This window comes from Mixophyes fleayi, chromosome 10, assembly GCF_038048845.1.
Source record: "Mixophyes fleayi isolate aMixFle1 chromosome 10, aMixFle1.hap1, whole genome shotgun sequence".
Lineage (NCBI taxonomy): Eukaryota > Metazoa > Chordata > Amphibia > Anura > Limnodynastidae > Mixophyes > Mixophyes fleayi.
In genome coordinates this window covers 94,838,414-94,853,103 of record NC_134411.1, presented here as the reverse complement: position 1 = coordinate 94,853,103, position 14,690 = coordinate 94,838,414, and the positions used below count along the sequence as shown (strand labels likewise).

General features: G+C 38.8%; 1 protein-coding gene across 5 annotated transcripts; it reads right to left on the bottom strand.

The window, feature by feature from the left end:
- Positions 1-1,022: 1,022 nt before the first annotated feature.
- On the bottom strand, positions 1,023-14,399 carry C10H16orf87 (chromosome 10 C16orf87 homolog). Of its 5 annotated transcripts, none has more exons than XM_075189211.1 (5): positions 14,258-14,399; positions 5,474-5,570; positions 4,305-4,577; positions 3,272-3,385; positions 1,023-1,553 (listed from the first exon to the last, which is right to left on the bottom strand). In XM_075189211.1, the coding sequence occupies exons 1-5, from the start codon at positions 14,321-14,323 to the stop codon at positions 1,435-1,437; spliced, it is 669 nt and encodes a 222-aa protein (XP_075045312.1). In that variant the 5' UTR covers positions 14,324-14,399; the 3' UTR covers positions 1,023-1,434. The 5 variants fall into 5 exon arrangements, with proteins under 5 accessions (XP_075045312.1, XP_075045313.1, XP_075045314.1 ...); XM_075189212.1 differs by having other exon boundaries at positions 3,272-3,382; XM_075189213.1 differs by having other exon boundaries at positions 4,305-4,487; positions 14,258-14,396.
- Between the last annotated feature and the right edge of the window lie 291 nt (positions 14,400-14,690).

Below are 14,690 nucleotides of genomic sequence, written 5' to 3'. Positions count from 1 at the left end.
CCATCTCACATATGGTTACCACGTGGAGAACAATAAAATAATGAGCACAGAAAACACAGCGGCTGCATCAGTTTCTGGCAATAACTGCTATGCCGCATGATTTATTGTAGACAGCACGAGACGTATTTTATATGGTTTTCTACCGAATTCAATATAAAACACTTTTATAACCTACATGGCCATCAACAAAGCTGCACCAACATAAATCTCCTCTCCTCACAAAATAACTCCCAACTCGGCAACTCCGTTCTGCGTCTCTCATCCACACTCATTACATCCTCCTATTCCCGATTACAGGACTTTTTTTTGGGCTGCACCCACTCTATAGAATTCACTCCCTTGCACAATAAGACTCTCCTCTGGTCTACAAACTTTCAAGCGTTCTCTGAAAACCCACCTCTTCAGACAAGCTTATAATATTCCTCAACCACCCTCTTAACCTCCCTACATTACCCCAATACCACCCGTTACATAATTTCACACAAGAAAACTACCCCCCTGACTAACATTGTTGTGTGACGGGATCATTAAGCTTACGAATCACTTTAAACCTTTGCAGTCTGGCTGGACCGAAATGCAAAATGTAGACTTAACCTCATGTGTCAATCTCCCATTGTCCCATAGATTATAAGCAGCAATATAACTGCAGCACATTCAGCAGGAAACTTAAAACAAATTGTTTCTGGGTAAGTCAAGAAATATAGTTCTAGCTCTTTGTGCAAAATGAAATCCACACAAATCATCAATATATTCCTAATGGTTAGGTTTATAAATTAAAAATATACAGTTAAATTTGCTTTCATTTATCCATAGTTTAGCAAGAAGGGTATGAATATATGCATGTACGAATCTACATCGAGACATATTTAAAAGTCTATTTACATTTGGAAATATGTCCGTGGTTTGTCCTGAAAGAATAACCACAAGCGATCAGAGCAAAATCAGACTTTATTTGCCATTAATATCCTATAGAAAAAAAAAATATTCATTCATACACGTGAAATAAATATAAAAACACATGATTCTGTTGGCAGCACCAGTTTAATATTTATATATAAAGGTTATATAAACTGTACATTTGTCAGGCTCTATTTTTTTTTTTATTTATAAAATTGCAATATATATATATATTTTCATTTATATATCAAGCGATTAAATACACAAGTCTGGCTGCCTTTCAGAATGAATTCCTCTCCTAAAAAAAGGATTAAAAATCACCATCTTTTAGAATGACAAAAAAAAACAAAAAAAAAAACCTGTGTCTAAAATAGTTTAATATTATAATATTGCTGGATAGAAAACAGTCTTTAGTGCAAAGGGGAAATAATTTTTTTTGTAATCATTTCCTAGAGGTGCAGATGTCCGAAATAAAGTTCTGTACGCAGATGGTGACTTCATAACCTTCAATGTTACCCCTCCATTCTCGCAGGCAGGTCATAGAATAAGTCTCTGGTTGAGGATCTTTCTGTTAATTTCAGCTAGTGCCACGGAAAACACAAAGGCCTTTTCATCCGATAGGTTGGCGTACATATCCACCTCCTTCTCTTGTTTTTCTGGAAGACAAAAATAATTGTATTAAAATTGGATTATTTATTTCCTAGCCCTATTGGTCAAGATAATCAATAATTTGCAAAACGGGTTCATACAGCAGTAATTATAAAGCAAACATTGGAATGTGTTAAATGGCTTCAATGTTACACTAATGTTACTGTACATGTACAAAATAAAAAGCAACTTAAAAACACATTTCCATGCAAATAAAAAACACAGGTACTCCGCATGAGACCACCTTTAGGAGGTTAACATGTAATAAAAATATAATATACAATATACACACAAACACAACATGGTTTTGCAGATGAGTCTGTAAATATTTATTTGATCTATACAATATTGCACCTCTCAAGTTATCCCAATCATTTCACAGTCTGAAGTTGCTGTAACCACAATAATGTAGGAACCATGGGGTATATTTACTAAACTGTGGGTTTGAGAAACTGGAGATGTTGCCTATGGCAACCAATCAGAATCTAACTGTCATTCTGTAGAATGTACTAAATAAATGATAACTAGAATCTGATTGGTTGCTATAGGCAACATCTCCACTTTTTCAAACCCACAGTTTAGTAAATATACCCCCATGTCTCTTTTTAGGTCCCAAACAAAGTACAACAGTTACATAAACCAATTTAGATCCATCAGAAGTCTGAATTAGGAGAAAATAGTTATGCAAGTTAAGCATTTTAAATGAAAATAAAAAATAAAATAAGGTTTTGTAATACTCTTCCCCACACACACACTACTAGAGCAGGATGATTGCCATTAAAATTAGCACAAACTCTTAGCATCCTTTGCATGTTTCAGATGCATGTAGCAGTATTACACTGTGGAGGGTTGCATTCGTTGGTCAGCAATTTTAAGGAGTAATACATTGTACAGACATGAAAAAAAGACACACATATATATGCATTCCAGATCTGTTCATGGGCATTTCATTTCAACACTCTTCTGCGTGTACCCTGCAAGGCAAAATCCTTTAGCTGTGTCCACATTTACCCCCCATCGCTCTCCAATAAGGGATTTACAATAATTCAAGTCTTGTACCAATAATAGCAAAAGCCAACGAAATACCAAGCAATACATTTCACCCTGCGATATATCACAATGTGTCTTAAGTTCTCTTTTTAAGTGTAAGCTCTCTTTTTAAGTGTACCTGTCCTTCTGCAACCTGTGTTAAAGACCAATTGCAATGTAATTACTAGCACGCCTCAAAGTTTGAAATAGAACAGTGCCCCTGGTACTACTGATCACTAAGTATTGCAGGCATCAAATTAAGCATCACTGCTACAGGGCATCATTACTACCACCAAGTGTGGGGCTTTACAAGCGGCCTAGTGAAAATCCTTAGTGCCGAAGTCTCGTGGTTCTAGCCATGGAATCCCCAATGCTCTCAATCGGAGATCTTACATCAATTGTCGGCAAATAGCAGTTGAAAATATATAGTCATGTTATTATTCCTCTTTACTCTGAACCCCCTTCAAATCTTGTGCATTGTCAACCACAGTTATAATAGATTGCATCATTAAATACCATGAAAATTACTACAAAAGAAAATTTCCTTTTAACAATTACAAAGTTTTAGCAATATTTTTGAATCACCAATATATAGTTTTTAAATAAAATTGTCCAGTTCCTAAAAGAAAAAAGAAAAAAAACCAATTGCTCAATGGCAGTTGCTCAGTAATACAATTGCTCACAAGCACTATATTACCTTCTCCTATCCACAGCTGCCTCCTGCTACCACGGTCCCCTCGCTGCACTCTACTGTCCTCTCCGTTCCTTGATGCCGGTCGATCCACTCCAGTTTCCCTGCCGATCCTGGCTGCTGCCGAGTAAGACTAATGGGTTAGGGTTAAGCTGCGTGAGGGGGAAGGAGGTAGTGACAGATGGTGGAGGCGGGCTGCAGGCAGTGCCGGGGGTTAGAAAAATAAGGATCTGGGGCAGGAAAAAAAAAAACTGGGCTTCTAACTTTTCAGTTTCATGTGAGGAGTTAACCCAATTATTTATTAATTTGAATTGTTGAAACAATACAAAAATAAAGCATTTGAATTAAAAAAACATTAAACTTAAGGAACTTCTACAGCAAAAAAAAATCCCTGTCTCGGGAGGACTTGGCCTTCCCAAAAACCAGACCTGGATTAACTCTAGGGTGCATAGGGAGGCCTAAAATCATTAGCCAGGATCATAGAAGGATAAGGCGAGGAGGGGGGGATGAGGGGTCTGGCTGTGGGGTTAGAGTTAGGCTGTGAAGGGGGCTAGTTTTAGGAGCCTGGGGAGGCTACGGCTTGGCGTGGGTGAGTAGGGACGCCCTTACCTGCAGACGTCCGGTGGCGAGCTGCACATTAAAGCAATTGCTCATTGAGCAATTGCTCACAAACCAAATAATCTCAGAGCAATAGCTTAGGAGCAATTGTACATCATTTTAATTATATATGCTTGTATTGTTCTTTTCTTTATGGACTAACAAACTATTATTTATTGAAGACTCCTTGTTCAAAGGTTACTGCTCAGTCATGCCAAACAAGCACTCACTATTTCGCACAGTAATTTGCCCATTAGCGGCACCGTTCCATTGAAATGGATGGGAAAATTAAAAAGGGGCGTCATCAATTTTCCAATAAGAATCCACATAGAAAACACACTGTGGTGTCATGAATCATTTAAAAAGTAAAAGCAAAACAAAACTACTGTAATAAAGATTATTTTGTCATGAAGGTATTGAATAAGGCTATTTAAACGTATACCTTTTTCCTCCTCTAGCCTCTTGGTGGCTGCGGCTTTTGGCCGCCCCCTGCCTCGCCGCGTCGGGTCAGACTGGCTATTGGACCGGGATCTCCTTCGGTTCTCCAAGTCCCTACTGACCGTGGAGATGATCCTCTCTCTTTTAATTCTCTCCGTTCTCCGTCTTTTGGGATCAGAGCGGTTCTCTGTGTGAAGCAAAGAAAAGGTTTGCAATCTTTCAGCGAGCCTAGGTTTTTTCGTCCTGTACATGGAACGGTCATTTAGGGAAGACCTATCTGCGCCCGATACAAAAAAAAAAAAAGGGGGAAACAGAAACATTGTGAAAAGTGTTCTGCATTCGGTCAGGTGTCTGTGACATTGTTAATGTGAGAGGACACTTAAGTGCCTCTAAATAATAGCAGAATAAAAATGATGTGTACTTAAGATAACTCAACGTCAATTATTTTAATTAGGTGGGTTTGATATCCCTCCCTCAATCCAGGTTCAGACGAGTGGAACCCACGCAGAACGGGTAATTTTAACTTCTCCAAGATCTACACCATGGAGTTTACATGAATTTAGGACTTGGTGTAGCATTAGATAACACTGAATGTGGCAACAACAGCTGTCCATTTAGTGTTATCCAACCACTGCACAGATTTCTGTATTAATTTTACCTTCTACAAGGTTCCACATCCAGTCCCCCTTTTATTTTTTGACAAGTAGACCCGGACACACGAACTAGATCCCCTGAACAGTACCCTAGCCCTCTGATAATTTAAAAGGAAGGCCGCCATTAAGTACGCGTAAATAGAAGGTGAATGTTATTTATTTACGGGAAAATCGTTACGGACCAAGCATCTTAAAATATATAAAATACTTCCACATCCATTAAGCATGGAGCTTGGCAAAAAATAAACTATATGCATCAGACAAAGGATAGATGAAAGTTCTGCAAAAGCTACAAACACATAAAAAAACCTGCAAAATAATAAAAAAAAGAAGGGGTGCCATAAAAACTAGAGAATTCAGAGTAATGCAATTCTAAATGTCACTATATTCAGCCTCAATAGACACTATATTTACACATATATAGAATGAAAGGTCATGTCTACAAGCATTTTAAAAATGTCAATATTTTTGCAATTTCACCCCTCACCAAGCAATAAAAAGTAGAGGGGCCGACACATACCGGAAGTGGGCGTTAATCTCTCCGTCTGTCTTGCATGTAAAAGCTTTCGACTGATGAATATATATCCGCAAGGACATGACTTGCACGCAACAGGAACCTAAAAGACACAATAAAAAAAACATTGGAACGTCAGAGCTGGGTCACTGAAAAACAGCATTAAGCAGAGGTAGAGAACCATTGGCTCTCCAGATGTTGGAGAGCTATTAGTCCCAGCATGCATTGTCAGAGCCATAGGCTGCCTATTATAGACATAAGACATACAGCCCATATGATATAAAGATGGGTGCTTAAGACATAGGTCACTAAGCTGTATTAAAAATAAAGTAACTACATTTCAATTACAAGATGATGTATTTTTAACATTCACAAATAGCGATGTAAACTCTCCTATACAATGACTATATGTAAGCTACTATTGTGTGACTTTTTTGGGTTTTTTTACTTTGTCCTTTTACACAATCAACCAAGAAGCCCCTGAAATTGTCCCCAACACAGTATAACTTTTCTTACTCTGCAGAGTAAGCAGTTATCACTTCTCTATAAAAAAAACAACAAACCTTACAAAACTGGAGTATGCAACAGAGAAAAAAGCACTCTATAACCTTGCTCAGTGTACGTGTGACAATGGGGGACCTGACCGTGAGGGTGCTATGATTAAACGCACGTTGAAGCAGGAGAATAGGCCTGGACATTACATGGGACTATTGAAAACTATGGGAAAAAAATGAATACACACAAAACATCAATAATACGCCAAAAAGACAATTTTTTTTTTTTATTGGAACGAAGAATCTTCTTGGAGCCTGAATCATTAGGAACATAAGTCCGAGATAAATGGAACGCAAATACACCCGAGAGTAGGCTCCACAATTAATGATCGTCATTATTGCAACATAAAAATGCTGGTTCTTTATATGACCTAATAGGTTGTATTCATGTCACTATACTATTGTCACATCACCCAAAAGTCCTGAAAATCACGTTGCCTACGGTGAGGAGCTTTCGTCAAATGGGCAAATATTTGAGTAGAACACTGTGGGGTGAGCAGTCAGTGACCACACCAATGACGAGCCAAATTTTTTATTTTTTTTTTTAACGTTGAAAAGTTAAACTAAACCTATATTAAAGGGTTTCTAATGCATCCCAGACAGTAAATGGTTAACGTAAAAGCTACAAGATAAATACTTTCCTAGGGGCTGATGCCTCTGGGAGTATGATTGCCATCTATTGCGTTTTCTGTACTCTCCCCCCTCCCACAGGGCAAGGAGTAAATAATGCAAATTTTAACCAGGGGTTCTCAAACGTTCTCGGGCTGTGGAACGCCGGCAGAAAATAAAGGTCTCTTTACAGGAAGTGTAACTAGTATATTACAGTATTTCAGAGGAAATGTCACCCTGCTAATCTGTCACTATCTGAGACAGGGAAAGTTCCTTGTATGACGGTATACTCATTCTGCAAGTCTTTACTAGCTAAATTGAATATTTGAAATCTGCAAACTATGTGCTTCAACCTTATAAGATGGGTACACCTTTTTCATACTAAGGCTAACAGGTTTTATGACAACGGTAAAACAAAAAACCTCTGGACATTTTCATTATTTACAGCTAGTAAAAATTTATTTAATAAAAAAAAAAAAAAAAAAAAAAAAAAAAGCCTTTAATGACGAACTTCAAAAGGAAATAATTGCAAGCCCTCAAGGTTTCTTCAGCCTTGTAGAATAATTTTTGAACAAAAAATATAATACATAAAATATCCCATGGTTTACATGTAAAACAACAAAAAATATTTTGCATATAAACTGAATGCCTAGAAGCAATGCAACAAACAATGTAGCATCAATTTATACCAGAGGTAACCAGGCATTCCAGCGGTTACTGCCCTCGCAGGGCATTCTGTGACTTGTAGTTCCATGACAGCTGCAGAGCCATCAGTTGGCCAAACCTGGTTTAGATCAACAAGCCACAAAAAACAATACAACCTCTCTGCACAGATAAGAGACTCAGTAATTAGGTCAGGGGACAGACTCTGCCTGTCATAGTTATCTATGAAAGGTTGTTTATCTCTGAGAAATGTAATAAAGTGAAAAAAACTCACCAAATTCACCTATTCTATTAAATTAGAGTGCATTCCCCAAAAGCTGAACAATTTTCCTCCTAACCGACACTGCAAAAAAAACAAAACTATTTTTCTATGAACATTAAAAGTTAACTCTCCTAATTAGCATCCAATTAACCCTACCAATCCCAAGAAACAACCCGAAATTTGAATTATTCCCCCAATTGTGCAGGAATTCCTCTCCCCTCCCCTACTTAAGACAAATGTTTTCTACCGTAGATTAATTAGACACAATTACGTCATCTCAGGGCTGGTTTATGGCGAAACCATTACCTGACCGTTCCCTTTAAGATAGCTGCAAACCATAGTAATGACTGGATTGCCAAATTGAAGTCATATAAATAATCCAATATAAGAGAGCCCCAGTTAGCTAAATTATTACAACAGAAAAACATGTCTGTCTGTCATTATCATGCACACACATTTGTAAGCAACACCTCTCATTGATAAATTATTAGACCAAGAATGAATCTAGCCAAGATCTACAAACCTATAGACGTTTAGTGCAGAAACAAGCTTGGAGCAGTACCAACTAGCTGCCTTTAGGTGGTGCTATTCTATGCTATGGATGATTGCTAACACTTTCATCATCAACATTTGTTGATATCATTTATTTATATAGTGCCAGCAAATTCTGTAGCACTTTACAATTGGGAACAAACACAGTAATAATACAATAGCAGGTAAATACAGATTAAAAAAGGTAAAAGGGCACCCAGTTTCCCGTCTGGATAATGTGTTGCGAGCAGGGGTCATTGACAACCTGCGTCAATCCGTGGACTGATACAACTGCAAAGCACCAGATCTCAATCAGTGTGGCCAAATTTAAAGGCCCAGCCATTTGGCACCCGGAAACCCATGAGCGTAGTTTTAATGATAGCCAAATACACAGTCAGATGACCACATCATTTGTTCATTCCCAATCATGTTAGGTCCACACACCTATTTGAAACGAATTTAGTCTAAATTAGACCATCTGCCCATCAAAACTGTAGCATGTATGGGTAACTTTAGCCACAAATGATGCTTCATCGTCATCATAGTCTATATAGCGCCACTAATTCCGCAGCGCTGTACAGACCACTCACTCACATATGTCCCTGCCCCATTGGAGCTTACAGTCTAAATTCACACACACACACTAGGGTCAATTGTTAGCAGTCAATTAACCTACTAGTATGTTTTTGGAGTATGGGGGGAAACCTGAGCACACGGAGGAAACCCACGCAAACACAGGGAGAACATACAAACTCCACACATATAAGGTCATGGTCAGGAATTGAACTCATGACCGCAGTGCTGTGAGGCAGAGTTGCTAACCACTGAGCCACCGTGCTGCCCTCTTGCACAGTATTCTCTTTTCAGAGCGTCTGATGCCACGTAGGATGGGAGAATCTGATTTTACAACACCCAAAGCATCATTTAGGTGCAAGTACAACTGACAGAGGTTTCTCTCTCTCTCTTGCATGAAAAGCTCTATAATCCATATATAGACTTATATTCAGTAATGTTTGTAATATAAAAACCATGTCCTTAAACTGCACCCAACACACAGCGGAGGCAGCCATTTCACCAGCTGAACAATGTCTGTTGTCTACAGCCACCGACATACGACAGGGTCATTACCAATAAACATTATGTGCTGAAGTGAAAGCAATATGGTTGGGGGAAAAAATATCTTAATCTACTCTATAGTCCACATACAGTTAAGTGACTGTCTATTCTTGGAATGCCAGACGGAGGATTATGAACAAATACAGTTCTTGGAAAACAAACGTAGGGGATGGAAAAAATGCATTAACTTCTTGCGAAAGTTCCAGGAATGTGGAAAGAAGCTGAGCCGAGAGCCAAAACAAAATTCAAATTCTATCTTCATCATGAATACAGGTTGGGGCATAATATCAATGGACTATTATAATGCAGTAAACAACAACAGACTTCTGTCGTCTTTATCTTTGCGCCTGAACGGCGTCAGGTTCAAAACTGCAGCAGGTTGCATCGCTACTTCAGCCTTGCCTGCTGACCTCCTATTACTGACCCAGTTTCCTGCAGCCTAGGGGGTAAATTTACCAGACTGCGGGTTTGAAAAAGTGGAGATGTTGCCTATAGCAACCAATCAGATTCTAGTTATTTATTTAGTACATGTTACAAAGTGACAGCGAGAATCTGATTGGTTGCTATAGGCAACATCTCCACTTTTTTCAAACCCGCAGTTTAGAAAATATACCCCTAGGTGTCTTGATCTGATCTGCAAGAATGAACGGAGCAACATTGGACTCGAGGAGACAGTGATTGCGAATTAATAATACAAAGAGAAAAAAAGAAAACAAAACAAACATAATTTAAATTTTATTTTGTGTAACATTGATAGCACGCAGTACCCTGTCCTTCAAAGTGCTAAAAAGTAACAAGTCACAATAACATCCTGTTAACTTTGCTAATGAGTTTGAGATTTACCGTGAAGTTTGTTTTTTTAGATGAAAAAACGTAAAGGCTGCTTTCTGGAATGTGACACATATTAACGTATTATATAACCTGCATCAACTATCATCTATGAGATATGGGTGTACCGTGCTCTTTGTCCAAAATAAATACACCCCAATTGTGAAATCATCATGAAAGATCAGATTGCTTCTTTGGATTTAGCAAGTAATGACTTTGCAACAAACCTTCTTACATTTTCTTAAGCAGGGATAGCCCATCAATATGTACATTATTTTACCAAGAAGGAACATAGCAGCATAACGACCCTTTAAAATAACTTGGGCATCAGTGTTTCTGCCAAGATGAACGTAACTGCAAACGATTCCTAATTTCCTAGGACCGGCCCAAAAGTTGTATTTGAAAAGTCCAAACTGCACAATAAACTTCCTGTTTTCTGCACGTTGGCTACATGAAATAATCTTCCAGGCTTCATACGTTTGCAGCATATTGGAAGGGAGTATTTACAATACAATAAAAGAAACGTTTTGTTTAAAAATAAATAAAAAGTAAAAATAAAGAAAGACAAAGAACAAACAACTTTTCATTTGGTGCATTAACATACAGGGGAGGGAGCAAATAACATTAGTACTTCTATAGTCACACTTGCCGTAATGCTTCCACATGCATCATTATAAGTGCACCGGATTGCAAGGACACGTCCCAGCCAAATAAACTTCACAAAAAAAACTACGCCATGAATTTTATTTTCTTTATCTGCAGGGCTGGGGTATAGGGGATGCCTGATATCACCCTGTTACAAGGTCATAATGTTGGCTTTAGTCAGTCTACACACTATAATAAATACCAATAAAGCACAACAGCTAAACTGCAAGCCAAAAACACAACAGATTAACCCCGTCTAGGAGGCTAGCTACATTTATCTGCCACAAGAGGACAAACACAACCGATATAAGACACTATCTGGCAGCATTTAAAAGGCAACGAAAGTCCTGCTGCTATTGCAGTATTAATTACATTCATCCAGTAGGCCAAAATATTACAAGCAAAATGTCTATAGTGCTCCTAGGAAGTAAAGTGAAACAGGAAGCATTGAACACCTCGAAAAGAACAGCATTAAAATGGTCTACAAATTATGTTTATGCTTTAAAACATATCGGTCACATGTTCAACAACAACGATTCATCATAAAATAAATTAACGGATGGGCAAGGGAATGGGGGGGGTACTTTTCACACTGATTGCTCCTAAAGCAGAAATAACCTTTAAAGGCGGCAAACTGCAGACCAAGCACATTAATGCAGCCAGAGAACTCAAGTCACTTAAACATTCCCTCAACTGTAACCAGTGTTATGAAAGCAGAAACATATACCCAGCCTGCAGCTCTATATTAATGTGTTTTCCTGGTGTTTGCTGTAAGTACACAGAGCTTTGCTTGTGCATGGAAAATCATTGCTTAGGCTCAAGGTTAAACACAGTTAGGCCAGGCTAGGATGTTACAGCATTTCCATCAGAACACTAGTTTGTGCTAACGTACAGAAGAGTCATTTGGGCCACGTCCGGCGAGAAAATGTTTAAGTCATCCAATTAATCTCTTATACATTGATATCTAAGCTTGTGTGTGTATTCTATCTGGATGGTTTTATCTGTGCAAGTGTGTCTCATGAGATCAGCCTTTAAGGCCAGGATCACTATCTAAATAGGAAATTACGTACCAGATCTGGCTTCACTGAGGCCCTGGTTAGAAGATGGTCACACACAGACCAATATCCATAGTTGTCCATCTACATTTTTTATCCAACAGCAAATGTCATAATCCAATCAACAGAAATCATATTATCTGGCAACGTGATCATTTGGGGGGGGGGGGGGGGGGGGAAGGTTACATGCAATTCTATAGTGGACCGATTCCCCGTTATTGCAGTAGAGGGTATATAAAAGTATAGCAAACTAGTATTTAGCTGTCAGCATGTATGTGTGTGATATATATCGAATATATAAATGCTTAGTGGTGTCTGTGTGTGTGTGGAAAAAAAAAACAAGTTGCAGCACTACCTGCTGGGCAGAGTTATACACTGACCTACTAAATTCTTAGTGTGTGTGGGGAAAAAAATTCAAAAAGGGCTGAAATTTGGTAGGGCTCAAACTCATTTTCGTGAGGTAATTTTACCTCATGAACACACGTGTAGAGGTGTGCGTTAGTGTGGGTGTGTGGAAAAAACTATTTTCTCAGAAAGGGCTCATCCAATTGACCTGAAATTTGGTATACTGACATTATTTGACAAAAAAAAATTAGAATAGTTAACTTCCATCATCCTCCCTTCCCCCCGTGGGAGGGGTAGTAAAGGCTAAATTTACGAGTTGAGGGGTCAAACTCAATTTCGTGAAGTAATTTTACCTCATGAACACACATTAAAAAGGCCGCTTGCGTCGGGAAGTAACGCTCTTCCACTGAGGAGGCCTGGGCTAGGTCCAAATGCAAGACCTTAAGTAGCTTGATTTGACTAGAATGCATGAGTATCATGCACGGGTTAACGTGTGTGTGTGTGTGTGTGTGTGTGTGTATGTATATATATATATATATATATATATATATATATATATATATATATAAAAAAGATATCGTGGGCAGCACAGTGGCTCAGTGATTAGCACTTCCACCTTACAGCACTGGGGTCATGAGTTCAATTCCCAACCATGGCCTTATCTGTGAGGAGTTTGTATGTTCTCCCCGTGTTTGCGTGGGTTTCCTCTGGGTGCTCTGGTTTCCTCCCACACTCCAAAAAAACATACTGGTAGGTTAATTGGCCGCTATCAAAAATTAACCCTAGTCTGTGTGTCTGTCTGTGTGCATCTATATTAGGGAATTTAGACTGTAAGCCCCAATGGGGCAGGGACTGATGTGAATGAGTTCTCTGTACAGCGCTGCAGAATTAGTGGCGCTATATAAATAAATGAAATATAGAATGAATATATATATATATATATATATATATATATTATATTCCCCAAACATACCCCAGGTTCTATTCCCTCACACTTATGTAATTACTGTTAAACGGATAGAGAAGCAGGAGTTCAATATTGTAGTAATCACTTTCAAAGACATTAACATTCAAAACCTCCTTATAAATTAATGCAAATTGAAACTGCTGTAAGAACTGAGAACATTTAGAGCATCCTGTCTGTACAGCATCAATATCAGCTGCAGTCATGTAGTGCAAAACAAGCAGACACTAAAGATCAGTCCCCATTTCCCAGACATAAAACAAACATGAGGTAACCCATTCAGCAAAAAAAATAAAAAATATATATATATATATATATATATATATATATATACACACACACACATACACAATGAATAATTGGTTGTGCTGATGACAGTTAGAGAACATAAATGAATACAGGTATTAGTCAGTTCTGTAAAAGCAAAGAACTCATCTCTGCATAATGTCATCCCTCTACAATCATTAACCCCTTCATCCCTCAAATTAACCCCAGCACATCAGGTGACCCCTCCATCTGACAATGCACAGTCCTCAACCACCTCTACCCCAATGTACAGTATGACACAACCTCAGTCCCCAAACAGCACTTACTAAGCCCTCTCTGTATTATGTGACCACACACACAGCCAAAGTCTATTTACTGAATGATACCACGTACAAGCCTGCAGCAACTATTTCCCTGTTTATCTCTGTACTACAACAACACAAAGCGAAACCACTTCATCTCTTAACTGTAACAAATAACACACACCATACACCACCATATATCAGTTAATCCCTTTATCTAGCAAAACCCCATAGATCAATGAGCCCCTTAACTCACATTCTGGGTCAACCAGACCAATCTCCACCCTTAATAACACCATTAACTTCAAGACCTAAATGCATGAACAGGGAAATGAATGAGTAGACACAGATGAATATACTGCACATAATAAACATCAGCTGCTGCAGTAATAACCTAAATACAATGACAGTGTTGGAAGCATTCGCAATGCAACTCAAAATAACAATAGTATAAAATAATGACCTGCATTCATTGATACAAAGAAAACCTCCAGAAAGTTAACACAACAGCTGCAAATGGACTGGTGATTACCACCAGATATAACATGGTGGTATCATTGCCATGCCCGGCTCTGCAGCCATTAATGGGAGGTTCACCCGGCTGTACCAGGGCATGTGGGCACCACAGGAGCTGCAGAAGAGTCCTCACCTGTTGGTCGCACTGCGGGCACGACTTGGTGGCCATTTTCACTTTTTTGGCTCTGGCCAGGGACATGCGCTCAGCGCACACAGTTCCCACACACAACGCAACCCCTCCTCCCGCAGGCTGGGAATCGGATGGAACGTTCACATAACATAATGACGCTGCCAGACGCGCGTCACCCGAAGCCACGCCTGCTCCCCAGCTGCTCCAATCACTATTGGCTTAGCCAATGCTGCTGGATGAGAATGGACGTGGCTTCCTTGCTGCCAATCATAGCTTACCCTTAATATGGGAGTGATCGGGGCCGAGGTTCATTGTAACAATGTCATAATGTATCCCATTGTATGTCTATAATACAATATTATATGTCACATTATGCTACAACTATAGTACATGCATAGTAATGACACTGCACTATAGACACAATCATTGTATCTGC

Bases quoted from the DNA above. Each gene is read 5' to 3' on its own strand.
- C10H16orf87 (XM_075189211.1), bottom strand. From the start codon at position 14,323: ATGTCCCTGGCCAGAGCCAAAAAAGTGAAAATGGCCACCAAGTCGTGC. The intron at 5,571-14,257 runs GTGAGGACTCTT...TGTGTCTTTTAG, and splicing joins GCCCGCAGTGCGACCAACAG to GTTCCTGTTGCGTGCAAGTC. The intron at 3,386-4,304 runs GTATACGTTTAA...CTTACTCGGCAG, and splicing joins GAGGCTAGAGGAGGAAAAAG to CAGCCAGGATCGGCAGGGAA.